Raw genomic sequence first — 27,940 nt, forward strand, 5'->3', positions numbered from 1 at the left:
GTTTTTGACCAGAAAACTGCAAATTTACCCAGTTTGTCAAAAATGACTAGGAACAGTAGGTGATGCTATTAAAACATTGTATATTTAGTAACAAAAAGTGTATTTAAGGTGCAGTTCCACTTTAACCAACTGGGTTTCAGCTTTATAACTGGAGTCTGGCAATCCAAATCATAGACTTGTGTGAGGATCTTTCTACTTTCTGGTTACATAATCATCCACACATAAAAGCAACAATGTTTTTGTAATTAAGAATAAATCAACATCACAAAAGTCTGTAAACCTTCTAATTAAATTGCACATGTTTACCTCGTATCTGGGGACACAGAAAGGTCATGTTTATGGAATTTGAAATAACACTACATACAGTACGTTTAACCATGCATTTATCTCCAGTAGGTTGGACTGCTGTAATGGCCTGCTCACTGGCCTCTCCAAACGAACGTAAAAACAGCTGCAGTACATCCAGAATGCTGCTGCTCAGGTCCTGACTAGAACTAGGGAGTGCGAGCACATAAATCCTGTGCTCAGGTCTCTGCACTGGCTCATGTGGCTCAGAGAATAGACTTTAAAGCAGCTCTGCTTGTGTATCTGTAAGTCTCTCTAAGGCCTAGCACCAAAGTACATCTCTGACATGTTAGTGCCATAATAACCATCTCACACTCAGAGGACTTCAGGGTCCGGCCTCTTGCTGGTGCCTAGAGTCAGGACTAAACATGGGGAATCAGCATTTCATATTTATGCAGCTAAAACCTGGAACAGTCTTCCTGAAGACGTGAGAAAGGCGTCTACTTTGACATTGTTTAAATCCAGGCTCAAAACAGATCTTTTTAGCTGTGCATATGACTGAAAGGTTTTTATTCTGCACGTTTCTCCTTTAATGTTAATTTTATGATGATTATTTATGTTACGATTTGTGGAATTGTGATTTCAATGTCTTTTTTTATTCTGTAAAGCACTTTGAATTACCTTGTGTACGAATTGTGCTATACAAAAATACTTGTCTTGTCCCACACATTCGCACAACGTGTCTCTGTCATTACGCACTTTCCGTAACGGAGCGCGCGGGGACCCTACGCCGGAAGCGCACCTTACGCCTCTGTTATGAGAGAGCTTTTGTAACATACCGTTTATATTTGTTTACACTGCAGGATTACATCAGATTGAGCTGACCACTCCAGAGACACTAGACACAGTGAAGGTGACCCTTCACTGGCGCACACAAAATGCTTCCAGCGAGCAGATATTGCACTAAAGGTACGAGCTAACGCCTGCTAACTGCTGCTAACACTGTACCAGTGGTCTTGCTTTGCCGTATTCAGTGAATACTTCTTATGAAAACTCGTGGCAAGCTTGCACTACACCTATTCCTTCTTCTGCCAAGAGATCAAAAGTCATTCAACTTCAAATCTATCTTGTGTAATGCGTTTTGGTGTCAGTTTTTAGCTAAGCAGTGCTGTAACATGTTTAAATTAGCATCGAGCTAAATGTGGGTTAAAGTTCAAGCAATATACAGGTCACCCGAAGCGTGTCCTTGTATTGGGTTAACGATAACGTTTGTGGACTTTCTTCGGTCTGTAGTAGTTTATTGAAGCAATTGTCGGGCTTATATGTTTAGTTTGTGTTTTGCAATAGCAGCTGTCACTATAGGTTTGATTTGTTGAGGTGAAGTATTTTGTTATTGGTTGCAGTAGAAGCTGTATCAGTATTACCCAGAATGCCCATCTCTGATAAATACTGTAAATGTTGACATTTGTTCTGGTCCTAGCTGGAATAAGTGCAGCAGTAAGCCTAATGGTTGCTTTCATAATTCTTACATGCTATATGTTGATGGTGCTAGTAGACTGTTATATCAGTGGACTGTAAACATTATTTTGATAAAACATCTTTTGAATGACCCCCCCAATAACCTGGTTATTTACATTGGTACTTGGGTCTGTTTTCACATTATATTTATTTAAAATGAACCACTCCTCAAAATCAACACATGTGTTGCATTCATTAGGAATTTTCACATTTACCATTTTCACCATGGACCAAACTGGCCAATCCTTTCATTATCATTCCTGTAGTATCTATCTTTTTTTAATCACACTTTCTGAATGATAATGTGAAACATTAATTTGACTGCCAGATAAATAAAAAAAAGATAACTTGTTTTTAAATTTTGAGCATATTCTAAACTTACATTTACATACAGTATATAACATATATGTATTCTAACATATACACACAAAAAATCGCTTTACATTCACCTCTACTTTTTTAACTATCGAATGATGAAAAATAGCCTTTTGTCTTTTTGCCATGGTTATTATTTTTTTTAGTTCTTGAGATTATATTTTCACCTGAATGATAACAGATTATTTGATAAAATATAATCTGAATAATCCTGACATCCCTCTTAATCATTTGACATTTAAAGGTCATATATTATGCAAAACTGACTGTTGTGAGCTTTAAGATATGCTAGAATGTAGTTGCCTCATCAAACACATACCATTTGAGTAAAATGAATAACAAAGTGTTTTCTGTCTGAGAAAAGAACTCATCTTAAACACTGTATGCAGGGTTTGTGTGTTAAACATGTGTGAATGAAACAAAACACAATTCCAGGTATGTTTTTGAGGAAACAACATTATAACATAGAAAATGGTGTAATACAGTGCTTTTAATAGGAGGAATAGCCCCTTGATATGATCCATCTAGGTTTGGAGGGAGTCCTCAACATCATCATAATCGTGTGACATTATTACATTATAAGCCTATTTTAAAGTTTAGTAGAACAGCTATAAATTCTACAGTAGAATAGTCAAAAATTTAAAATACTGATGCTTTCATGTATTGTTTATAATTCTGTAATCAAGGAGTGGGTCTATGCAAAAAAAAATTGCGTTAAGTTGAATTTGGGTGTAATTATGTTTTTTTAATTAAATACAGCGTCAAAAAGTGGTGGTAGTATTCCTTTTGACTAGTGAGCCTCATCCCAGGATTCAATTCTGTTTATTTTTTGTAGAGTTCAAATTCACAAGTGGTCACAAATTTTAACAAAAATGTTGATTTAACCATCCGAAAGTTAAAAAATCAAACAGCGAAACAGTGTTTGGCCAATAACAGATAAGTAGATTAACCAATAAGCAAATGGAATGAAACAAGCAAATTTCCCAGAAGATCTCGTGTCCTTAAGCCCTAGTGTAGGCAGGGGAAACGCTCAAAAAACCCAGTGAGAAAAAAGAAACCTTGAGGAGAAGCACATTGAAGGAGAGATCTACTCCTATGGACGGGCAGGCTGAAATTGACTTGCATCCTTTTTCTGTTTGTAAACAGGAAAATGCTTTTATAATTGGATGCAAATGGCACACAGCAGCCTGTAATTGTCACAAAGTGCTGCTATTGCGATATACTCAAAATCGACTAGAAAAACTTTGGGTACCCAGGCTTTAAATCCATACATAAAACAAAACTATATGAATGAAATGATGAATGAAAATGGTCAGAGACAACCTCGCACAACAACAATGAAAGTTTGGAAAGAGAAGCTGGAAAGTATTGTGTGTGGGGGGTTTAGGGCTGTAGGCCTGGAGGCGTTTAGACGGTTGCTGGTATTAATCAATGAAAATTTGTATTAGTTGACAAATTATTTATACTATTTATAGGATTTATATTGTACAACAACAGGTAGAATAAGGTAGTGGGTGAGTTAGCTGAAGATTTTGTATTTTTTGGTATTTATATGTAAAAAGGCAGATTAAACTCATGATTCACAAATTTAATGTCTTTTTATAAATACATTGTTTCCCCCCAGTGCTTTTTTCTGCATAAATAGTTGTTTTTGCATGAACTCTTGTGCAGTTGTAGTTTTGTGAGTGCAGTTGGAGTCAGATGCATAGACGTACGTAATAGTTTTGAGAGATTTTGCTGCGGCCCCTTTTTAGTTGACTAATTGATCAGCAAGACGTGTCTTTAGGCGACCAGGAATGATGGAGAAGTGACATAGTTTTAGTTTATATTTGTCTACAACTGTTTTGTGTTTAAATCTTTGCTTTTGAGTTGCTTGTTATTTCCATTTAAAAAAACAACAACTATGAATAAACATTAAACTGATAAAAAAGCAAATGGTGATCAACAGTATTGTATGTTCTCTCAGCCCACAGGTGTGTGCGTGCGTGGAGGACGGTGCAGACAGAACATGTGTGTCCTCAGCTCTACACAGCTCTGCACAGAAGAGGCTGCTCCTCTGTGGCCCCTCGCATTACCACACACTACACCATCCACCCCAGAGACAAGGACCCCCGATGGGAAGGTACAACACTGGAAACATTTTTAAAGATCCTGTGCTGGCAGAGCTTCTGGAAAGGGCTGGTAGATAAGTAAAACTAGTATGCAGCCTGTTTTTAAAATTTGCTGGTTTGAAACTGATTTCTTTTAAAAGTTTTGTTACACTTTCTCTCTGTTGAGCTGCATATTACAGATGGTAAGGTCATACCTCATTTGAGCGCTTATAACTTTCAGCGATCTCTCAACTTTAATGAAGAAACAAGATGAAACACATTCAGACTGTAATATTTAACTTTTCTAGTGGAAGGTCTGCTACTTTCTGAGGTTTATGGAGCTTTTATTTCTTTGTTGGGGATATTCCACTGTATTTAACTTTTCTTTCTCCATGGACACAAGCAGGTGAGACCATCAGCTAAGTACTGTCAAATCTGTGGAGAGATGACATCTAACAATGAATATAGTGTCTAACAAAAAATAGTGTTGGAAAAAAAAATATCTGGTAACTTCTAATGCAGGGGTAGTCTTTTAAATGAATTTTCACTGTGAATTATTGCAGTGTAAGTTTGCAATGTGACTCCATTATTTCTCTGAACTGTGCCACTCATATTCTGGAATGTGTACTGAATAGGTATGCACGATTTGGGGAAAAATGTTTAATTATGATTTTTCCTGACAAGCTTTGCAATTGCGATTCTTGGTGTAATAATAAGCTTCTGTTCAAAATTTACATTCTAAAAGTGTCCAGAAGAATTGACAAAAACATCTGAACTGACAAACTAATACAAGAATCATGGTACTACAAAATTGCAGTCTTTTGCAATTTACCAATGTCAATTTGATTGCGATTAACCTTGCACCCCTAGTACTGAACAGTTACAGATCATTTCTACATGCGCTGGACAATAATTGTCAACAATATTTGAACTCCGTGCATTTATATATTGGTTGATTACTTTAATATAGACAATTTTTGAGGACTTCCTATAAATACTACGGTTGTATCTTTTCTAGGGGTGGAGATGGAGCGCTTTGCAGATGAGGCTGATGTGGTGATCGTGGGCGGAGGTCCGGCGGGTCTGTCTGCTGCCATCCGCCTGAAGCAGCTGGCCCAGGAGCAGGAGAAGGAGCTAAGGGTGTGCCTGGTGGAGAAGGCCTCTCAGATTGGAGCACATACACTGTCAGGGGCCTGTCTAGAACCCAGCGCCCTCACAGAACTCTTCCCTGACTGGAAAGAGAGAGGGGTAAGCATGTTACTATTTATGTTAAAAGTCACAGAACATTTAGTTACATTCAGTTATTCATGATTTAAAGCTGTCTGTGACAGGTAGTTCAACCTGTCACAGACAGCTTGGACTACTCATTTTAGTTTAAACAGGATTAGCCTATATTTTACATTTTAGATGGATATAGCTAGCCCGATAGCAACGGCTAGTTTTTACTCCAATTCACTTTTGATTTAAATACGTCGCTCCTCTCTCTGTAACTGTTGCTGCCAGTCTTCTTATTCTGACCTTAAAATGTATGTTTTAACCTGCTCTACATGATCCTGGGGTTTTTATTTCGCAATTTTGATTCAAGATAGGTTATCATTAATATTAGACCAATCAAGTGGCTTCTTTCCCTGTGGTTGATTCCCGCCACCATTAGCAACAGGTTTGATTGATGACTATCGTGTCTTGTTGTCGACGTCCCCTGCCAAACCAGTGGTGCGTGCAGGAAGGGGCGATCACAGACTGTATACATTTCTGTATACAGTCTGTGATTGTGAACAGAGGACAGACAGATTCAACACTGACTGACAAGAACACTTCATTTTAAACTGTTGGGAGTGGCCCAATCTCTATTCAGTCCAAGAAAAGTGAGAACTATCTGTATAATATTGATGCTGCAATCATGGCTAATGCAATTATTCTCATCACAAAACTGGTGCAAAGCAGACGTTTGTTGTGGTGGTGATCCTCACAACCTCTTGCCTGCCAACACTGCAGTAGTTATTTTTGTGTTCACGATCAATAAAATGTGTAATAACTGTATGCAGACAGCCCACAGAGGTTTGATTGCTGACCCCCAAGAGCTGCTTTATAATATAATATACAGGGACAAAACTAATTTAACCGCCAACCTGTTTGTCTCCATGGAGATTTTTCCTTCAACTTTTTTTATTTTATTTTTAACTTGGTGAACATGCATTGTACAATGTACAAATCATTGCATTGATTTGTACATTGGCCTTGTTCATTTCCATACTGTGAAGTATTCCATATATATGCAATAACATCTCCATGGAGACAAGCTGGTGGCATACCCTCATCAGAAAGGTTGCTGCACCTTTAAAAATTCTTATGAAATATGACAATTATGATTATTTACTTAAGGCTTGTAAGGGCATTCATATAGAATAAACATAATTTTATTTATACCACATACTTCCTTATGCAGTCACTAAATATTTCTACCATGAGGTTATATCTGTGACAATACTGTATCTTGAGATTTGGATATTTAATTTCCACTATCCATTAACCAAAAAGCTCATTACACCTGCTGCATATTATCATTTAGAAATGGGGAAATGAGTCCTTGTTGATCGCAGATTGTTGGTTGACTGCATCACATTTATTCATTGTATTAAATCTCATCTTGTGCTCTCCACACAGGCCCCCCTCCACACTCCGGTGACTGAAGACATTTTTAGCATTTTAACCGAAAAACACAGAATACCTGTTCCCATATTGCCAGGTAATCTAAACTTTTCAAAATATCCAATGATGTATTCTGATTCTTGCCTGTAGTTTGTAATAGTAATAGCCATAATATGAAATAATTTGAGGTCAGCCAATTCTAGGCTTTGTTACTTTTTTATTTAGGCCACCTTGAAAGTAGGTGAATGCATGACACGTGGGTGATTTTTTTTAATTTTTTTTATAAATGGAACAAACAAAAAAATCATTGTGGCCTTAAATGACTTAAATTGCTTTGACTAGGGCTGCCCATGAGGAACCATGGTAACTACATCGTGCGCTTGGGCAACCTGGTGCGCTGGCTGGGGGAACAGGCTGAAGAACTGGGAGTGGAGATCTACCCTGGATACGCTGCTTCAGAGGTGAGGGCCATTAAAGTGTCAAGAGTTTGTATGTTGTGAATAAATGTTCTCTACGGGTAATGGTTGAATAAGGTGAGTTTATTTGAATAGCACAATTTGTATAGCGTAGTTCATTCAAAAAAAATAATTCAAAGTGCTTTACAAAATAAGAAAGTCATTAAAGGCACTGTATACACTGTAGTTTGGTGTTTTAGTTCTCAAGACAATTATCCAATCAGAAAGCAGACTGAGCCTCACATGAGTCTCTCATTTGGGTTGCCAGTTTCAATGGTGAAATCTAAAAGGACTTCCTGATCTGAATCCTCACAACCTAAACTTCAGCAGCCAATCATTAATCAGTGCTAGTGCAGCCTCTTCAGCTCAGTGAGTGAGGATGGAGGTTCTGAGCTTTCACATGAGACTCGATCTGTCCATATATTGACAATGAGAAAAACTTGTATGTGTCCTATCTGCAGGTTAAGGCACGGGCAACCCAGCTTCAGCTGTGATTGTCGTGTTTCCACTGCATTCATTTGTATGTGGTGATAAAATGCCCTTCTAAAAATTCAATAGATTTAGATTTTTTGGCAGGGTGGCGAAGAGTGACCAATCTTTCGGTCTTTGTTTGTGATTTTGAATTACGTGCACTTCTCGTGTGGGGTCAGTGTGACTCCCAGCTGTCTTATCGTAATAACGAAACCTCAGTGCCACTGTAACACGCCATCCGTAAACATCACAACAGAGAACCGTGTAGCTGGGTAGCTGCACATCAGGCTTGCAAACTGCAGAATATTTTAAATTTGTACCAAAATTCTTACGCAATGCTGCCAAATCCTATGCATATCACCGATTAAGAAAATACATTTGGAGCACAAACTATAGAGCAGTGGTTGTATGTATGCGCAAACCTGTTCAAATACAAGTTCAAGATGGTAAATAAGAAGGGGAAACAATTATAACAGGATTAAAAGCTCTGAAAGGTCAATTTTACATAATAGGTCTGCTTTAAGTTTAATTAATGTCATATTGCACTGATTAAACATTAGACTTAAAATTGAGTAGGTCTAATATTTTAATGCAATTATGAACTAAAAATTGCATTAAATCCCCAGTCACATCAGCACTGCCATAGAGTTCAGGCTACATACAGTTATAATCACAATAAAAACTAATAAAAACATAAATAATCATCAAAATTCACTTTCAAAGAGAAGAGTGCAGAATAAAATCAATTCAGTCAAAACAGAGCAGAGCTAAACAGAACCTTTCTGAGCCTGGATCTCAATAGGTACTTGCTTTATGGCAGTGGTTCTCAAATAGTGGGGCTCTGCGTATGACTCTGCGTATGACACTGTAGTACTGTATGCGCTGTACGCAGCACGCGCACAGCAAAGAGCAGGAGAGAGCGAACAGATCGTGACACAGGGCAGTGAACAAGAAACACTTTTGCTAAAGAGACACTATGGAAAACATTTTAACAGGGATGAAAAGAAAGGCGGATATAGACTGAGGTAAAGTCACCCGAAAAATAAGACGAGGAAGTCTGATGAAGAGTATTTAACACTTGGCTTCACCGTGACTCCGGTGGGACACGAGGACAGACCGGTGTCTGCTGTGTCTGAAAATGTTGGCAGTGGACAGTATGAAGCCAAATAAGTTAAGGCGCCACCTCATTACACCTCAGTGACGCTGATAAGACGCTGGAGTTTTTTCAGTGTAAACGTGCTGAATATGAACAACAATCATCCCGCTTTGTAAATGTCACTTAAAGCAGCAAGCACTGAGCATCATATAAGGTGGCGTCCCAAATTGCTAAATTACTTGTTTTAATTTGATATTTATTTAATTTTAATGTATTATTTTGATATTTATTTAATTTTAATTTATTCATTTGATGTTTATTTAATTTTATTTTTTTATTTGATATTTAATTAAATTTCATTATATCATTTCATTTATTTTATTTTTTCAGGGGGGGGACGCGAAATTTTTTCTTCTTTATAGGGGGGGCATGATAGAAAATAATTGAGAAGCACTGCTTTATGGTGTGGTTTGTACAGGCAGCAGGAAAACATGGCCAAATATCAAGGGCTCTTTGGGGAATGGAAGCACGTGGTCACATGATGTTTACAGTTTTGTCCCCAGAAGAACTTTTATGAATGATCCATGAAAGTCACCTCTCCAACAGTGTGTCCTTGGGCAGCTCTGACTCCTGGAGCTCGTTACTACAGACTTTGACAGAAGAGTGAAAGAATACAATATGCCTAAAGGACATTACCAGTCAAAAGTTTGTACATTATAGATTCTCACTGAAGGCAGAACTATGAATGGACACATGTGGAATGTAGTAAACAAAAATACTCAAAATAACTCATAACTTGTTTACTTGTTTGTGGCGTGAATATATATATTTTTTTGTCATTAAAGTTTTTTATTAATTTTCATTATAGGAACAAAAAACACACAAAACACAAATAAAAGATATGACAACTGATCACATTAATCAAGCAACGTGAATATAAAATATTTTTAAAAATCTTTAGTTGTGTTATTCAATATATCTTGCGTTATATTTGATGTCTTCCATACGTATACAAAATGTAGACCGTAGTAAAGGCAAAGAAAACCAACATTGAATGAGAGGGTGTGTCCAAACCTTTGACTGGTCGTGTACATTTGAGAAGCATATAGAGCAGGATAATGTATTTTCTTAAAACTCAAATGCCAAATTAGTGGGTTTTTTTTGTTTTTTTGGTTTGTTTTTCACCAAATAACTAAAGACTATGCAAATATGGTGTGTTCCAGGTTTTGTTTCATGAAGATGGGAGTGTAAAAGGAATTGCTACTAATGATGTGGGCATTGCCAAGGATGGATCACCAAAGGTACACCCAAAACATGCACCATAAGTAAAATCCTGCAGCTAAGGTAGTCCTCCTGACCAAGACTAGCACAAGATCTGGAGGTGGGTCCCACTGCTGTTGACAAGTTTCCCCAGCGGCATTGAATGATAGGTCAAGTGCAGAAGACAAGTTTCCCTATAGGGACAATAAAGTGTAACTTGACATTTGACACCAGGGCTACAAGTATAAATAATGATGTGTTTAGTACTCTGAGACTTGTCAAACAGTTATTGCTATTGTGCAGTGACACTTTTTAAATACATTTTGACAAGTTTGAAATGGGGTGACTACAGGCATTAAGTTGAATATTGATAAAAAAGTTTTACAACATTTAAAGTTTGCAGTTTGTGAAAAAAAGTTGAGAAGAAAAGTACAAAAAAACTGAATCTTTCTACTTATGTCATGAAAAGTGAAACCTGCCACATGCACTTTAACTGACTTTTGGATTTCTTGGTGTGAGTCCTGACAAGGGAGACAGTTGATTTCAGTATGACTATATTACACTATCTCCTCTTCTTGCTCCAGGATGTTTTCGAGCGAGGGATGGAGCTGCATGCTAAAGTCACCATTTTTGGAGAGGGCTGTCACGGACACTTGGCTAAACAGCTGTACCAGAGTTTTAACCTGCGAGAGAGCTGTGAGCCACAGACCTACGCCATCGGTCTGAAGGAGGTAAGAATAGATGGACTGCTTTCCACTAAGGGGCTCGTAAGGTTTGAAAAGTTTACTATAAACTGTCAGTACATTATAGAGAGCCTTTGTGAATAGGCACAGGGTAGCAATTAAATTTTTTTTTTCTGTCTTTTCATGTAGTACAAATAGTTCTGCCGTGTAGTGTCTGCATCTAATTAAAGCATTTTTATCACCTGCAAAACAGGAAGTAAGGCTGTTAGCATTAGGTATTGGCTTGGATTAGACTAAACGCCGCAATACTCTACAGGATTTTTCAGTCTTGAACAAATTTTAAATGTGTGACAAAAAGTGTACACCAGACACAAGGAGAATTGAGTTAGATTTTAAATCTTACGATCCTCATTTTGATGGACTGAGGATCTTACGATCCTCAGTCCATCAAAACTTGCATCACTTGTTTCCTGTCTACAGTAAAATGGCTCACTTTGAGACGTTAAATGTTCCAAATACCATAGTATTGCACTTCTATTTAAGATGCAAATCAAAACTGTGCTAATGTTATTTGTGAAATGTGGTGCAATATTTCAGATAAATGCTTTTAAGGCAGAGAAGATTAGAATTCCTGTGTAGTTTATCAGAGTTGTGATAAACTACACAGGAATTCTAATGGGTAATATGGACAAGAATGCGGACGCTCTGTTTGATTGGCTGTTGCTGTAGCAGTGATGTTTTGTGGTTATGATATGACAGAGCAGCTCAGAATTACACTGACACCACACAGGAGTGCAGCGGATTGTAAATCACATATAAATATCTAAAGTTGGGTCACGCCTCCTCGATCTGGGACAGAAGCAAATCATGTCATGGCTTAAATTGGGCAAATTGTCTTGTAGCATGTGGTGGGCTTTAGTGAATAGATCGGGTTGCTGCATTGAATAGCATTCTTTGCAAGCAGCTGTCACTGCTAATGCCCAGAGCAGCTTAAACACAGACTGGGGAGGCTCTAAAGCAGTTAAAACATTATTAATGACAAAGATAGTATGTGTCTTCACTGAACCTTAAGAGTGAATATGAAACTGGACAAATCTGGCAGCAGAGGGACAAGGCTGAGTCCGCTAACTTGTTTATACATATTAAGTAGCCATGTGCTTTGGGCAGGCATCTGTACAGGCCTCAAACACATAGTCTAAAGTAAAATGTAAAGGCTAAAACATCACCTAATATCTCTGTCTCAGTGAGTGTAAAGCTGCCATGATGGCAAAACTCCGCTCTGGTCTGTGAGAGTTGTGAAAAGTGCTACTAAACTCATTGTAGTGAATAATTAGGATGCTTAGAATGTGCTAGAAATAGTTCAACATGGTACAAACTTAGTCTTCAGTTTCTTGTTTTTCATGTTTTTTACCTTTGTTAAAAGTACAGGACCTTTAACGAAGCACCTTAAAGTAATTAATCCTATCTTCCAAAATGGATTTTATTGTCTGATCTCTCTTAATCGGTCGATGAGGGAAAATAACTACCGGTATATATGTTTAAGCAATGAGTTTTGTATTTAAAAGTTTGTCTGTGTAGTTGGCCATTTGAGGTAAACAAACATATCATAAAGTAGACATGGATTGATGCAACATAACAGTGGAACAGATGTGGCAGTAGCTTATAAAAGATATTTATATAATCCATTTTTCACATTTGGTTTAAAAAGAGTATTAACCAAAGCATAGAATAAAACCCTTAAATGTACAGCCAACTGTCTGTTCTGTGCTTTTATTCTGCAGCTAGAAGAAGATAGACCAACTGGGAGTTTTTCTCTTTTTTGACAGGGATAAAAAATAAAATAAAAAATTACGTTAGCCAAGGAAAGGGATTAATTGCTATCAATGGTATGTTGATAGTACTGTATATACTTGAAAGGACTTAGTAATGTTACATTGCATTACGGTTCTTGATAGTACTAAGTAAATTAACTTACTACACTATGTAACTTTTCTGGTAAATGGATACGCCACTTACTTGTCTCCATGAAGATGCTATTGTTGGCTTGGATATGGAATTTTCAAACTGGATGGAGACAAACGAGCAACGCCACCAGGCCAAGTTAAGATTATAAAGCGTGCACACACACAAAATGGGGTCTAAACGTTATGTACTTGACGTTGCATGTTACGTTTGGGATCTATAAAAAGACGACTTGGAACTGTGCAGCCCTGTCCACAAACTGCATTTTGTGTACGGAGTTTTGAGAGATGAGACAGAGGCGATCCACGCTCGGAGAGGAAAGAAGGAGCCAGTCTGAGGACGTCTGTGATTAGTGTATGAAGGATATAGATCCCTTTTAAAAAGTAAAATTATTTTGTGCAGATTTTGATTTCTTATAAGGCTTCAAATGTAGTGGTTTTGATGTTTTTTATTTGTATATTTTGTTTGCTTAATGATTAAGTTTTTCAGAACCTACACTTTTCAGTCCAGTTATGAAAATGTAGTGGAGTTGAAAGTACAGATACCTCCTCCCAAATGTACTGAATGTACTAAAAAGACCTTTTACTAAATAAATGAAAAATTAATTTCACTTAAGTAAATTACAGATACCTAAAATTTGTATTTAAATATAGTACTTTACTACTTTTGCTTCGTTACATTCCACTAAGCACTACTTTACCCAAACTGTTGTGTTCAAATATTTAATGACATTGCATTATGTTTGTTAGAGAACCAGAGTTTACTTGAGTTTACTCCCCCTGAGCCCCCCGCTCTTTGCCCCTGTGTGTCAGTCACACCTTCTCATTATCGTCTTCTCTTTAGGTAGATCTCACTCAGAACTCCCATATTTTTCTACATGGTTTAGGTTTTCTTCCTACGTACTCTTTTAGTCCACATACTGTTTTCTAAATGAGACTCTGTTTGTGGAGAGGTATGGAGAGGTACACCTGTAACTGAACAACTAAAAGAAAGCTCAGTTTAAAATTCTTAGTCTGGAACAATAAAAGAAAAGCAAAATGATCTCCATGGAGACAAGCAGGTGGAGTACCCTCAATGAAAAAATTATAGTGCACCTCATATCGAAGGCTTTGGGACTTTGAATAAGGTAAGAATAAAAATAATAGAAAAAAAATAAAATAATAAATAAAAAGTAAAACTAAACTAAAATGTTTAATAATAATAATAATGTCTTACACTTGTAATGCGCTTTACAAAGCCTCTCAAAGCACTACACTATAGTCATTATTCATTCATTTCCACACTTGGTGATGGTAAGCTACTATTGTAGCCACAGCTGCCCTGGGGAGACTGACGGAAGCGCGCCATCGGCCCCTCCGACCACCACCTATCATTCACGCACACACCACTTTCATACTAGGCAATGTGGGTGAAGTGTCTTGCCTAAGGACACAACGACAGAACTTGGTCCTCGAACTTGGTCCCCCAACCCGAAGGTCGGAGGATCGAGTCCAACACTCTAACCACTGAGCCACTGTTTAGCTTTATTGCAGTGTATACTTCAATGTGGTGTGTATATATTCTACACCTTAGCACCCAATTAAAATCTTGCATTAGGCCTAGTTTATCCACAAATCTACATTAATTCCACAAATCATTAACCTACATGTTTAACACGAAATACAGAATTCATGCCCTGATACTCCCTCTGCACAGGTGTGGACGATCGATGAGAAGAAGTGGCGCCCGGGCCGAGTGGAGCATTCTGTGGGCTGGCCCCTGAACAGGCACACGTACGGGGGGTCCTTCCTCTACCACCTCAACGAAGGAGAGCCTCTGGTGGCCCTGGGCTTTGTGGTGAGTGAGTGAGAGAATATAGAGAATATAGTCACAGTAATGGAGATGGAGACATTTGCAAAAAACAAAAGACTTGACTAAAGAAAATATGCAGTTTAGAGTTTATAGGAACAGATGTGACAGTAGCATATACAAGACATTTATAGAATACATTTTTCACTTTTTTTTATTTAAATCGAGTATTAACAAAAGAATAGAATAAGACCACTAAATCCAGAGGCAGCTGTGTAGTGTCTGTCCTGTGCTTTTTTTCTGCAGCTATAGAAGAAGACAGTAACATTACTATTACAAAACTTCCAGTTGGTCTGAAATTGTAGTTATTACATACGATATAATTTGGCGGGGAATTAGAGCTCAACTGATATGGAATTTTTCATGGCCGAAGTTGATAGTGATTGTTTAGAATCCAGAGCAACTGATGGCCGGTAAGCTCTGCCGATATTTTTGGCTGCTGATATTTACCCAATTGTTGTCATTTGAATTTACTACAAACTCATTCAGTTTATATAAAACATGGTTGTGGATAAGAGGACTTTGTAGTCACATTTTGTGCAGTTCCCTCTTGGCTCATATACATTCTTTTGGCATCTGGTTGACCCAAACTATATATTGATCTCTGCTGGAGATTTCCTTAAAAAATGCAAATTTCAGCCTGATATACCCAATATATAGGTCTATCTCTAGGGAAAATTATCAAAATCACCCGGCAGATCAATGGCTTATAGGCTACTGGATGCTTCAAACTCATGTTCGAACATGATATAGCCAGAGGAGAGTGTCGAAATGATTCACAGCACCGCAAGCAATCGTTCACTATTATTTTATGTCTGCAGGGAAAGTTTAAATTAAAGACGAGGCGTAGTAAGCCGTGACTGGATGGACATGTTGACTAAGCTCGATGTAATCATTCATTATTTTATCAACGCATTAAAAGTAAAACTATTGTGTGTTATTCAAGGTTTTTAAACTACTCTGGAATGCTGTAGCAGTGTTTCAAAGTAACATGATTAGGAAAAATAAGGAAATGTTTGTCCAATTTATAAGCATGTATGATTGCCTACATAGGGCACAGGATTTTCCCTTGGCAGATTAACGACTGAAGCGTTTCACATAAATTGACTTTACTAAGATGTAGCTCAACTTTCAATTGTTTAACTTTGAGTGCTGTATATTAGTTATTAGTCAAGGTGTGGAAACTTCTCTGGAAATGCTTGCTTCTACATGGGCCACCACAGAAAAAAGTAGCTCTATTGTAAAATTTGAAATGGTGAGTTAGCAAACATGCTGCCACTTGCCAATAATTAAAAACATCATTAAAAAGCCAATCAAGCCAATCAAATTTTAGTTTTGCTCATCCACTCCTCCTAGTGGTCAGCTTTTGTCATGGGCTGAGTGAAGGATGGGGAGGAGGATTCAATAACAATGAGATGTGAATTCCCTGAAAAGCTTTGTTTACCGCTGAAATGCTTTATAAAGTTTATCATAATTGTCACAATAAATACACTCTGGTCAACTCTGTTGTTTTTAAAGTGCATTAGAAATAAAGTTGGATTGGATTGATACTTGTAATTGCTCCCACTGACTCTAGCTAGCTGTTAATCTGAGCTATAAAAAGCTACAAGTCTCTAATAGTTTCCCCTCTGCACTAATGTTTCAGGTGTTACATCGCTTTATTGTTGCCTTTGGTGATAACTTTGACAACATGGCACAGAGAAGAGGTGTTGATGAGCTATAATTAAAATTCACTTTTAAAACAATTTGAAGTTGGTTTCTTTAGTATAAACAGCTTTTAATTAAAAACTTAAACAGTTTATGGTACATGTACACATAAAAGTGGTCTTGTATTTCAGTTGATTAGGTATTATAGGTAGAAAAGTTAGTCTACCTCTTTGTTTTTGAAGGACTGCCTGGTGCCCAACTCGGAGCAAAGCAGTGCTAGGGTTGTCAAAAGAATAGGGATGCATGATTTTGGGAAATATGAACTTTGTTTTTCTCACAAGTATTTCAATTGTGATTAGAAATCTGAAGTGATAAACTAATATAAGAATCCCATGCATTTCAGAACATGTCTGGAGAGGTCTAAACTACAGGTACAAGAACTTTCTATAAAAAGACTCAAGAACTTCAACCTTTTATGATTTGATAGTTGCTCCATCTCAAATTGCAGTTTTGATTTGATTGTGATGTGCTTTGATCACATAAGGATGCATTCTTGAGTCTCATTCTTTGTCCTTTTGTCACATAGGTCGGTCTTGACTATTCCAACCCATACCTGAGCCCATTCAGAGAGTTCCAGCGCTGGAAACACCACCCCTTTGTGGCCCCCACATTGGAGGGAGGCACCCGCATCGCCTACGGAGCCCGTGCCCTCAACGAAGGAGGCTTCCAGGTATGGAATATAGACACTTATCAATAAAGCATTTTAATATCAGTTAGTTTCTTTTTGCATTACAAAAGAGAGAAAAGTACAATTTTTTGCTTAAAATTTTTATTTTAGCTTCACAAAAAGTATAATTAGTAAAAAGTTTGTTAAAAAAAAACAAAAAAACTAACTCTTATATGTTCAAAGTAAAAGAAAAAAATCAATTCTGTCAACTGGACAAAATGTTTTTAAAGTGAAGATGTTTCACTACTCATCCAAGCTGTTTCTTCAGTTCTGGTCAGATTGTTAGTGTTAGTTTCAGTGTAGTTAGCTCCTCTTTTCAATTAGAGATAAGGCAGTGTCCACCAGCAGTCTGACCAGAACTGAAGAAGCTGCAGTGAAACATCTTCACTCTAGTTGACAGAATTGAATTTTTCTTTTACTATGGATCATACTTGGACGACTGAGGGATTACACAGAGATATAGTCAACATTTCTCCATTTCATTGTCCAAAAAAATAAATAAATAAATCAACTCATAAAAATCAAGTAATGTTAAAAACAATCATGTCTTTTAAACTAGGCCCACTTAATTGTCCATATTCTGTGATATTCTGTTTCTAATCCCAATTCCCTCATTAAAATTGCATGTTCTGTTTCACTTTTGTGGCCAGTTGCCTCCATTCCCGTTTTTTGTTTACAAACTTTGAAAGGGCCTAGTAGAGTTTACTTCAACACCAAAATAAAGTCTTATAAATAATTTGAGTTGATGGATGACTCAGAGGTTGGTGCAACATAAAAAGTTCCAGGTATGCACAAAGAAAATGCCACTGTGCTGAGAACTTTCAAACATGCCCCATAAACCCACACTGTATATGCCCACATGCATTATTAATTAATGTTAGGAGCGCTGCTAAGTATAGAATTCATTTAATCTGTAATCAAAACAGTGATAACAATGGCAGACAGCAACTTCATTAATTAAAATGTGTTTATGTAATTCCACTTTCACAGACCAATGGGTCAGATTTATATGAGGCAAGACAGATAAGTGGCCATATTTACATGACCAGTAAAAATCCTATAAGAGAGTAATAAAATAATCCTTTAAAAATAATAAAATAATTTTTGTTCTGTATTTACATGCACAAAAGACATCTGATCATCAAAAACACCTGATGATATTAGGGATGGTATATTGGTTGTCAGTGATATCAGTGGATTTCCCTAGATCCATTCGGTACTGGTTTGATATTAAAAATTTGGACGATATGTGGCAATGGTATTTTTTCTGCACTGCCCCAGTCTCTGCGTGTTTGTACTTGGTGCATCAAATTTATATTTTCAAACATACAAAGTGAAAATGAGTGAAAATATGAATTTATATCTCAGATGCATGTTGTTAATTTGTAAACTTAACTAAAACTTTGTGAAATAACTATAGTTTTTAAAAGCTTAATATTGGTATCTGCAAATATCAGTTATCGGTAAATATGGATATCAGTATCGGCTCAAAAATTCCATATGGGACCCTCCCTATGAGATATGTGTCAGTTAATCAACAGATTTTTAAGGGTTGTATTTTCTTAGCATTTTATGTGAATGAGCAACACAAAATGGCGCACAAGTCTGAAGTGGAAGGAAATATTTTACAGTATTTCCAATTTTTTTTTTAAATAAAAAAGTTAAAAGTGCAGCGTGCAAAGCCCCACGAAGTCAATACTTTGTGGATCCGCCTTTTGCTGCAGTCACAGCTGCAAGTCTTTTGGGGTATGTCTCCACCAGCTTTGCACACCTACAGACTTTTTGCAATCTTCCTGGCCAAACAGTTCTGTCAGATTTGATGGAGACCGTTTGTGAACTGCAGTTTTCAGATCTTGCCACAGATTTTCAATTGGACTTAGGACCGGACTTTGACTGGGCCATTCTAACACATGAATATGTTTTGCTTTAAACCATTCCATTGTCACTTTGGCTTTATGTTTAGGATCATTGTCCTGCTGGAAGGTGAACCTCCGCCTCAGTCTCAAGTCTTTTGCAGACTCCAACAGGTTTTCTTCCAAGATTGCCCTGTATTTAGTTCCATCCATCTTCCCATCAACTCTGACCAGCTTCCCTCTTCAGGCTGAAGAAAATGAGACTTCTTATGGATGGTTTTCAACAATGACTTTCTTCTTGCCACTCTTCCATAAAGATCAGATTTATGTAGTGCACAACTAATAATTTTCCTGTGAACAGATTCCCCCACCTGATCTGTGGATCTCTGCAGCTCTTCCAGAGCTTTAAACTTCACCACAACTTTTTCTCTGACCTGTTTGGTGTGCTCCTTTGACTTCATTTTATGGTTTGCTCCCCAACACTCTCTTAACAAACTTCTGTGGCCTTCACAGCACAGCTGCATTTATACTGAGACAAGATTACACACAGGTGGACTTTAGTCATTAGCTCAACATTCAATCCTTTCAAAATTATCAGGCAACTTCTAAAAGCAACTGGTTGCATTCAAGAAAAAGTTGTTGTTCATTCACATAAAATATATTTAAAATTGTGGTTGTGACTTGACAATATGTGAAAAAGTTCCAGGGTGATGAGTACTTTTGCAAGTCACTGTATTTTTTCAAAAAATTGTGGCAGATGTTTACATGACTTTTCAATAATATGACTATAGAAAACAGATAACTATCAGATATACAAAGGCGGGATAAATGCTGTAGTGAGCATATTAAGTTGTGTACAAGTCAGCGTCCCCTTAATAAAAAAGAAAATTGGACACCATCTAACCTCTGCTCAGCAATTTTGAAAATGTTATGATTCATAAACAAGACACTTTAAACATAACTATTCTAGCCTTATTACTAGTAGAAATAGCAGGCGAAAAATAAATTGGTGAAAAATAACACGTATTAGCCAAAGGTTATTCAAATTATTATCAAATTTGAAAACTGATACCGAATCTAAGATACTGGAGATTTACTTTGGACTTCGTCAGTGCACTCGGTTAATTAAAAAGCTTCCATTTCTCAACACTTTTTATCTTCTAAGAACTAGTCTCTAGACTCATTAATCAGAATCAGAATCAGAAGACTTTTATTGCCATATTCTGTGAACACAGTTCACAAACTAGGAACTTGATTCGGTGAAAAAGTGCAACATAAACACACTGAATAAATACAAATAAAAATAAGGGCATGCACAAAGTTAAAAAGATATGCTTAAAAAAAATCAAATGAAATACTTAAAAAGATAAGTTGGGGGAAAAAAGGAAATCTAATCATAATCAGCTAACTAACTTTGTCTAAAAGAACAAGATTATTTTTGCTAACTTGAGATATAAGTAAGTAAAGGTCTGAAATAGTAGAAACTGGGCTTCAATTTTGGATTTTTTTGTTGCTATGGAATGCACCTAGGTGAGGGAGGGCATAGACATGATTCAATACTGCGTTTGTGCAATCATTGTCTGGGAGCTTTCAGCTGCTGTGAAAAAAAGATTTGTCATCTCCTGCAAATGTGGAATAAAGGAGGGTTTCGAGTTCATGATAGAAGCTGACTCCAGTGACTTCCAAAAAGGCCAGGAATAAATGTCCTTATTTTTCAAAGAACTGGTCCAAAAGTACAGCACTGTGGGCATCGATGCGTGATGATGGCTACAAATTAAAATTTCTAAGTACTAAAGCTTCAAATGAGATGGTACAGGTTTATCCAAACATGCATGAATCAGTCAAAAATGCAACATAATGGCTGGAATTACCATGGACAACAACAAAAGCTAGCCATTTAAGCATTTAGAAGGTCAGAATACTAATATGGGCATGCAGGTGTAGTGAATGCAGTTTGACAGCAGAAATGCTCAAAACAAGTCTGACGATGATTCACTGGATTTCCATCTGTGACGTTAGCAAGATGATTAATTGTGATTAATGAAACAAGTGTGAATTAAGTTAAATATACCCCCATGTATTTTTTGAATGAAAGAACAAAAGTGGTTTATAACTTGTGACATGGTGGCTGAGTGGCTAGCACTCACGCTTCACAGCAAGAGGGTTCCGGGGTTTGATCCCCGGGCCTTTCGGTGTGTCCAGCTAAGGTAGTCTTGACCAAGCCTAGCAGCAAGATCATGGAGATGAGCCCCCACACACTGCACTGCTCCTGAGGATATGCCCCAGGATCACTGAAGGATGTGTCAAATGCAGAAGACAAATTTCCCTATGGGGAGAATAAATTGTATCGTACCTTATCTTGCCAGCTTGTCAAATTAGTGTATAAAAGAACACTGTGCAATGTATTATAATATAATTCTTACAAAAGTATGGGTTAGTGTGGGTAGTGTGATTTCAGTTCCACCTCACTTCATTCCTGGAGGTTAGATGTATTTGTGGCGCAGTGGGACTATCCCCTGTGAAGGTGTAACTGCACATGGAGCTGCCCCATTATTCTTGCCATGTAACAGTACTTTTTTTTATTTTTTATTTCTACATGTTAAAGTTACTCCAAGGTAGATCTAAAGTCACCCCTCTCCTCTTCTCGTCCTTAGTCCATCCCAGAGCTGACCTTTCCTGGTGGGCTGCTGATCGGCTGCAGTCCCGGCTTCATGAACGTTCCTAAGATCAAAGGCACACACACAGCCATGAAGTCGGGCATGCTGGCTGCAGAGGCCGTCTTCCCCAAAGTCACCGCGGAAGACATTAACTCTGAGACCGCAGGTGGGGATTCAGACCCTTCAAAAACACCTACACCATTTGATCAAATCTGCTATGGTGTAGGTAAAAACGGGTGATAGTTTCGGAGAGACTGTTGTTCCAAAGATGTTGTATATCTCACAGCAAAAAGCCATCTCCTTGTCTCCATGAAATTTTTTTGCTTTGAAACTAGGCTACATTAGTTAGCTAAAGTTAGTTGTTAGTTAAATTCTTTACCAGCCAAAACTGGTTAATAATACAAATTGTGTGTGTCATATTTCAAAGTTCAAAATTTGACAATCAATGGTCCAAAACTTTTTTGGTTCACAAACTCCTCTGTGAATGTGGGCAGGTTAAATGTCAGATAACGGCATGTGGCAGTCAGCAAAGGTCGGATGATAAGTTCTTTCCTAAGTTTTGGAGTTATTAAAAAAAAACAGCATGGGTCCCAAAAGTGCATCTATCACAAAAGCTGTCCACTGTTAAAGTACCAGCGTAGAAAACTCATGAAAAAGCGATTCGGCAAATGGAACAGAAATGCTACAAGCAAATGAAATGGAATACAGTCTCCACTATAAAGCCATAAGACTGAATGAATATAGTGGTGCCCTTTGCAGCTCCATTTGGCTATATTTGTCATGGGAGCACTGAACTGTGAAACCTGAACACTGGGTGAAGACTAATAATGCATAAAACTTTGTCTGTTGGGTCCTTTCTATATTCATGATGACATCTATCTTACAGTACCATTGTAGCATGCTGTTAAAATTCTCAAGTAGATGCGTAGACTCTCAAATATTAAATCTTAAAAATGGTATGCGAAATAGTACATTCCACAACATTAAAGCTACCATTTGTAATAAGATTGGAAGACCCGGCCTTGTTGTATTTTCAAATATCACCACTATATGATATCTACGTTACTTTGTCTGATTGTGTGCCAGCTTTGTCCTGACAGAAGATCAGGTTCAGGTGAGACTGAACAAAGGCTTACAAAAAGGCCTACATTTACAGATGGTAGCTTTAAGTTTCATATCACACTTTAGCACACATTTTTACCAATTACTGAGTTAATTTTAGAATCTGCATTTAGTTTACACTATATTCAGCTGGTTTTGTGTGATGGGCCTTTGAATAATATTATTATCTTACAATTATTTTAGGAACAGTGTTGTTTATTTTGTTAATTTTGTTTAAATCACCTGGTATTGGATATCTACAGATGCTCAAAGCTCAAGAATCTATATCAAAATTTTAAAAGCTGGGTCACAACATCCCTACACTCATGTACATGCTTAAAGGGCCCATATTACACTGTTTACTGATCTATGTTATAATTCCTCATCAAAAACATTCCTGGAGTTTTGTTTTGTTTCATTCACACATGTTTAACACACAAACCCTGCATATTTAGCCTGAGTTCTTCTCTGAAACGGAAAACACTCCACCTTGTGATGTCATAATACAGGAAGTGCTCCACAGTATTTTTTAATTCCATCTTCTTCCAATCTTCACGAGAATCATATGGATAATTTCAGCTTTGCCAGTTTCTGCTAAACAAAAGGTAAAAAGTAGCAGATAACTTGAAATCTACCACTATATGATATTATAAGGTGGAACAGAGGATTTTGCACCAATGTGTGAATGAAACAACACACAACTCCGGGTATGTTTATGATGAAGTAACAATATTCTAACATGGCTTAACAAGCTCTCAAGAGTCAGTTTTGCATAATATAAACAATTACTTTATTAAAACAATAGCAGCTTTATTTACAGATCAGTTTGAGAATATTGACTGGTCAAAAGATAAACAAATAAAATTAATAAACCACTATAAGTGAGCTTTAAAAAATCTGCATTGCTAAGTACATCTTTAAGACATTAGATATTATTATAACTTTAGATTATATTTAGTCCACAGATGTTTCACCTGTGGAGGTTTCACACCGGTGAATAATTACAGTTACAGTGTGATCTGTTCTTGTGGGAGATGTTGAATAAGGTTAAGAAGAAAAACTCTGAAATAACCTAGTATGTAATAGCAAAAGTATCATCTGATTATTGTTATTTGCAGAAGTTAATTGAGGTAATATTATAAGGCTTTTTTATTTTTTTGGTCCTAGGTCTGCATGTGCCGGAGTACAGTGAAATGTTGAAGAAGTCATCCATATGGAAAGAGCTGTACTCGGTAAGAAACATCCGTCCGTCCTTCCATAACTACTTCGGTCTGTATGGAGGTATGGTCTACACTGGCATCTTCTACTGGATCCTCAGAGGCAAGGAGCCCTGGACACTCAAACACTGCGGTGAGTCCACTGTGGTATTTAGACAATGTTCTAGATCAGTGGTTCCCCGACCTTTTTGACTCAAGTACCTCCAAAGCTGCTTCTCTCACCTAACCTGGTCAGCAACATAAATTCCTGCGATATTTATGAGTTCACAAACCATCTGGCCTCCTACTGTTGAGATTGCCTGGTTAACCCTTTAAGGACTGAGCACACTATAGATCATTATAGCTAGCCTGGACTTTTTTTTTCCTTTTTTTAGCCATAAAAATCATGTTAAAGGAAGTATCAGCATCCTTATTTTTCCTTGGACGCAAATAAACTGACTGGGAGAATCCCCGTGGCACCTGCGCTCTGATTGGTCATCTTCGAGGGACAACATAAACACATTACCGTAATGACAGTAACATATTTAAAGAGCCCCATACCTTTGCTTTGAGATGCCGTTTGAATTAATGTGATAGCACAATTGGTTGTGGAGTTACGGAAATGGAAAGTCAGCAACCGTGCTCTATCGGCGGCGTTAGCATCCGTCGAAATAGGGCTAATTAGTGTTTAAGACCAATCACAGAGCAGCATTGGGGCTTGGGCGGAGCTAAAAGTAAGGCACCGAAATGAACCAAAACACAGCATTTAAAAATGTCCAGAAGGAAACACTATGCGCATTTGAGGACGCAAAAGATGCCTGTGCTTTTCTCTAAACTAGATGTGACAACAGTGAGATTTTTTGACCTGTTCAGCTGTTGTGACGCTTCAACCTATCAGCTTTACATTTAGTCATGACGCTATGCCTTTTTCTGATTGCTTTTCTTCCAGATTGATGTGTAGAACTCAAGTTAGAGTGCTTAGAACATGTCAGGGTTAGTTTTTCTTGTAGAAAGACTTTTTTTTTTTATATTTCATTCTATTTTACCAGTCCAGCTATTGTATTTACCATCACACCCACTTAACAGCCTGGAGAATAATCGACATTTACGTACCTCCTCTCTCTCCATGTCCACACTAGGCCTCGATGCCCATCAGCTCAAACCAGCTAAGGATTGCACCCCCATTGACTACCCCAAACCAGATGGCAAGATCAGCTTTGACCTCCTCTCCTCTGTGGCTCTGAGCGGGACTAACCATGAGGGGGACCAGCCCGCCCACCTCACCCTGCGCGACGACAGCGTGCCCGTCAACAGGAACCTGGCTGTGTTTGACGGGCCCGAGCAGCGCTTTTGCCCCGCGGGTAACTATGGCTAACATATGGGCCAGATTGAGCCAATCTCACAGCGCAGGAGATGAAGGTTAATAGCATGCTGTTGAGAGATAAGTTTTCCATTTGCCGGCATGGGGCTTCACACCAGAGACTATATCAGTGGAATTTAAGGGATGGTTGAGTGTGCTGGGTTTTACCAATTTATTTCTGGGAATAGATTGCTGTCAGTTTGGGTTGGAATGGATTAAGTGTGGAAATGTGGCTCAAAATTGGTTCTAACAAAAATGACACGCTTGTACTGATTAGGGACAAAAGTAGCTATAATATGACATGGGCCAGTGATTCCCAAATTGTGGTCTAGGTACACTCAGGTGGAAAGCAAAATGATGGAAAAGAGGAAAATTGCCATCTTGTCTTTATATGATAAGAATTCTTTATTATTTGGATTTTCCCTGGCAGTTTTTTCAATGTAATGCACATGCTTCTCAAAGTCGTCTTTTTGGAGTTTTCTACCACGTTATAAACTTCCCTCGCCGAAAACATGCCTGAAGTGGCATGTCATTCATGCATAAAGAGTAATCTAGTGATCTCTCCCGGGCCTTATTCAAACCCTCCCTAAGTTTAGCTGATGCTGTTCAAGATTCGGCCCACAAGCTTACGACACCCATGAGTTTTCCATAAATGCACACAAGCATGATACAAAACTATACGCCACAACTTCACAAACCTGATGCGATGTGCAGTTGTTTGTCTAAATATGTAAAGTTAGCAATTAATACCCCATAGAAGTGTAAAACCCCCTCTTTAAAGCCACAGTTTGAGCGCAATATCTTTTGGCTAAAAAGTACCAAAGAACTGAAAAAAATGTATGTGTATTCTTACTCTGGGTGGGCTTGCATCACCACAAACCTGACTCTTCTTTGGCTTGGAGGATAACCTCTACCTGCTTGTTTCCATGGAAATGTTCCTTTGGCTATTATATTCAACAGTATGGCAGAAAACGTACCCACCTCCATGTAGAATGTTCCAAAGTATGGTTTTAACCTTTTATTTCCATGGAATAATACATAACAACATACATAACAATGCTGTCTTTCAGAAAGTAATATGCTGTACCTTTTCATAAAATACACTATTAGATATTGTATAATGAGTGCAGCATGAATAGATATTTTCTTCGAGTGCATTTGAGTAATTGGTATGCAAGTATAACCCACTGACATTGGCATAATATACTGTTCTATTGTTATAAAACACTCAAGTTAATTTCAAAAGGAAAGAGCGAATCATGCAATGAGAAGGCACTGCAATTTGAGTGTATAATTAGCTTCATTAATATGCATGAAATCAACATTAGCCATCCACATTAACTCATTTACAAACGTGTCACGGACTGTATTATAAATGCACGGAAAAGGCTTAACAATCACTATGGCAACTTGACTAATTGACATAAACATGATGGAAAAAAATGCCTGGGTGGTGGGAAGGGTAAAGTTAATGAACACAGAAGTATCCTATCACAAAGTATTAACATCAGTCCAAGTACATATTCTCCGAAATTGATCAATGCTTCATCCCTTCATTTAAATGTCTGAGTGTATTAGGTCCACCCACAAAGTTATGCTAACTGTAATAATCTGTCTAATCTGGGGTAAAATGATTGTTCTAAATAAGCTTCTGCCTTGTCAACTCAGCTGTTATCTCTGTGTTTTCTTCATGTGTGTGCAGCTTATCTATGCTAATTTTGCTAATGGCAATGCCCATCAATCATATTTGCAGATTTTGTCTCCATACAATATACATTTAAATAGATTGCATATATAACTCTAAGGGAAAGTTACCTTTTTTGAAATAAATCTCCAAATTTATATTCCACAAGTGTCTATAGTGTTGAATGGCACCACTGTGAACAGCAGCTAACACACCGTCTACAATCTAATGCAAGAATGCCTCAAAATTAGCACTTGTGTTAGCAATGAGACAAAAACACCCTGTCCATTGCATCATCTTTAAGTATTTTAGCACAACTCTGCAAAAAACCCATAGATATACAATTGGACAAGAAGTAGCCACGCTAACAGTCTAGTCTAAGCCGTTTGCCGTTGTCCAGAGCCAATTGTGAATAAGTATCCCTTTTGAATTACTTAGATGGGCCCAGTAATTACAGATGTTAACCATAAACCAAATGTATAAATCTGCAATCTTACAATTTAACAGCAAACTCCACAGAACCTTCTGACCTGTCCTCCATCGTAATTTTAAACTAGAATATTGTGATGTCACGTGAATGCAATTTATTGACCCCCATCTTCATTATTCTAGCATTGCGTTGTACCTTTTTGTTATTTCCACTTTCTATTACCACATGCTAATACCCCGCTCTCTCTCAGGTGTGTATGAATACGTCCCCCTGGACACCGGAGACGGCATGCGGTTACAGATCAACGCTCAGAACTGTGTCCACTGTAAGACGTGCGATATCAAAGACCCCAGCCAAAACATTAACTGGGTGGTCCCTGAAGGTGGCGGCGGACCTGCTTACAACGGGATGTAGATTCTTTTTTGTGTACTGATTGTAAATGTGTTCAGGAAATAAAATATTTGCCAGTATATCGCTATGTGCCTGGATGTTTAAATTCAAGACAAATATTGAGATGTAACTTATGGAGATGGCTTTTCTTCAGATATGCAGTTCTGACCTGGCTGCCTTATTTCATAGGAATGTTGGAAAAA

General features: G+C 37.6%; 1 protein-coding gene across 1 annotated transcript; it reads left to right on the plus strand.

Annotated features, from left to right (window-relative positions):
- The first annotated feature begins 1,051 nt into the window (after window positions 1-1,051).
- Window positions 1,052-27,902, plus strand: etfdh (electron transfer flavoprotein dehydrogenase). Its single transcript, XM_033973799.2, has 13 exons — window positions 1,052-1,254; window positions 4,145-4,300; window positions 5,287-5,516; window positions 6,933-7,014; window positions 7,260-7,378; window positions 10,163-10,240; window positions 10,784-10,930; window positions 14,540-14,680; window positions 16,926-17,069; window positions 21,574-21,742; window positions 23,845-24,027; window positions 25,013-25,234; window positions 27,598-27,902. The coding sequence occupies exons 1-13, from the start codon at window positions 1,224-1,226 to the stop codon at window positions 27,759-27,761; spliced, it is 1,866 nt and encodes a 621-aa protein (XP_033829690.1). The 5' UTR covers window positions 1,052-1,223; the 3' UTR covers window positions 27,762-27,902.
- Window positions 27,903-27,940: the final 38 nt, after the last annotated feature.

The sequence above is a fragment of the Periophthalmus magnuspinnatus genome, chromosome 10 (genome assembly GCF_009829125.3).
Source record: "Periophthalmus magnuspinnatus isolate fPerMag1 chromosome 10, fPerMag1.2.pri, whole genome shotgun sequence".
NCBI lineage: Eukaryota > Metazoa > Chordata > Actinopteri > Gobiiformes > Gobiidae > Periophthalmus > Periophthalmus magnuspinnatus.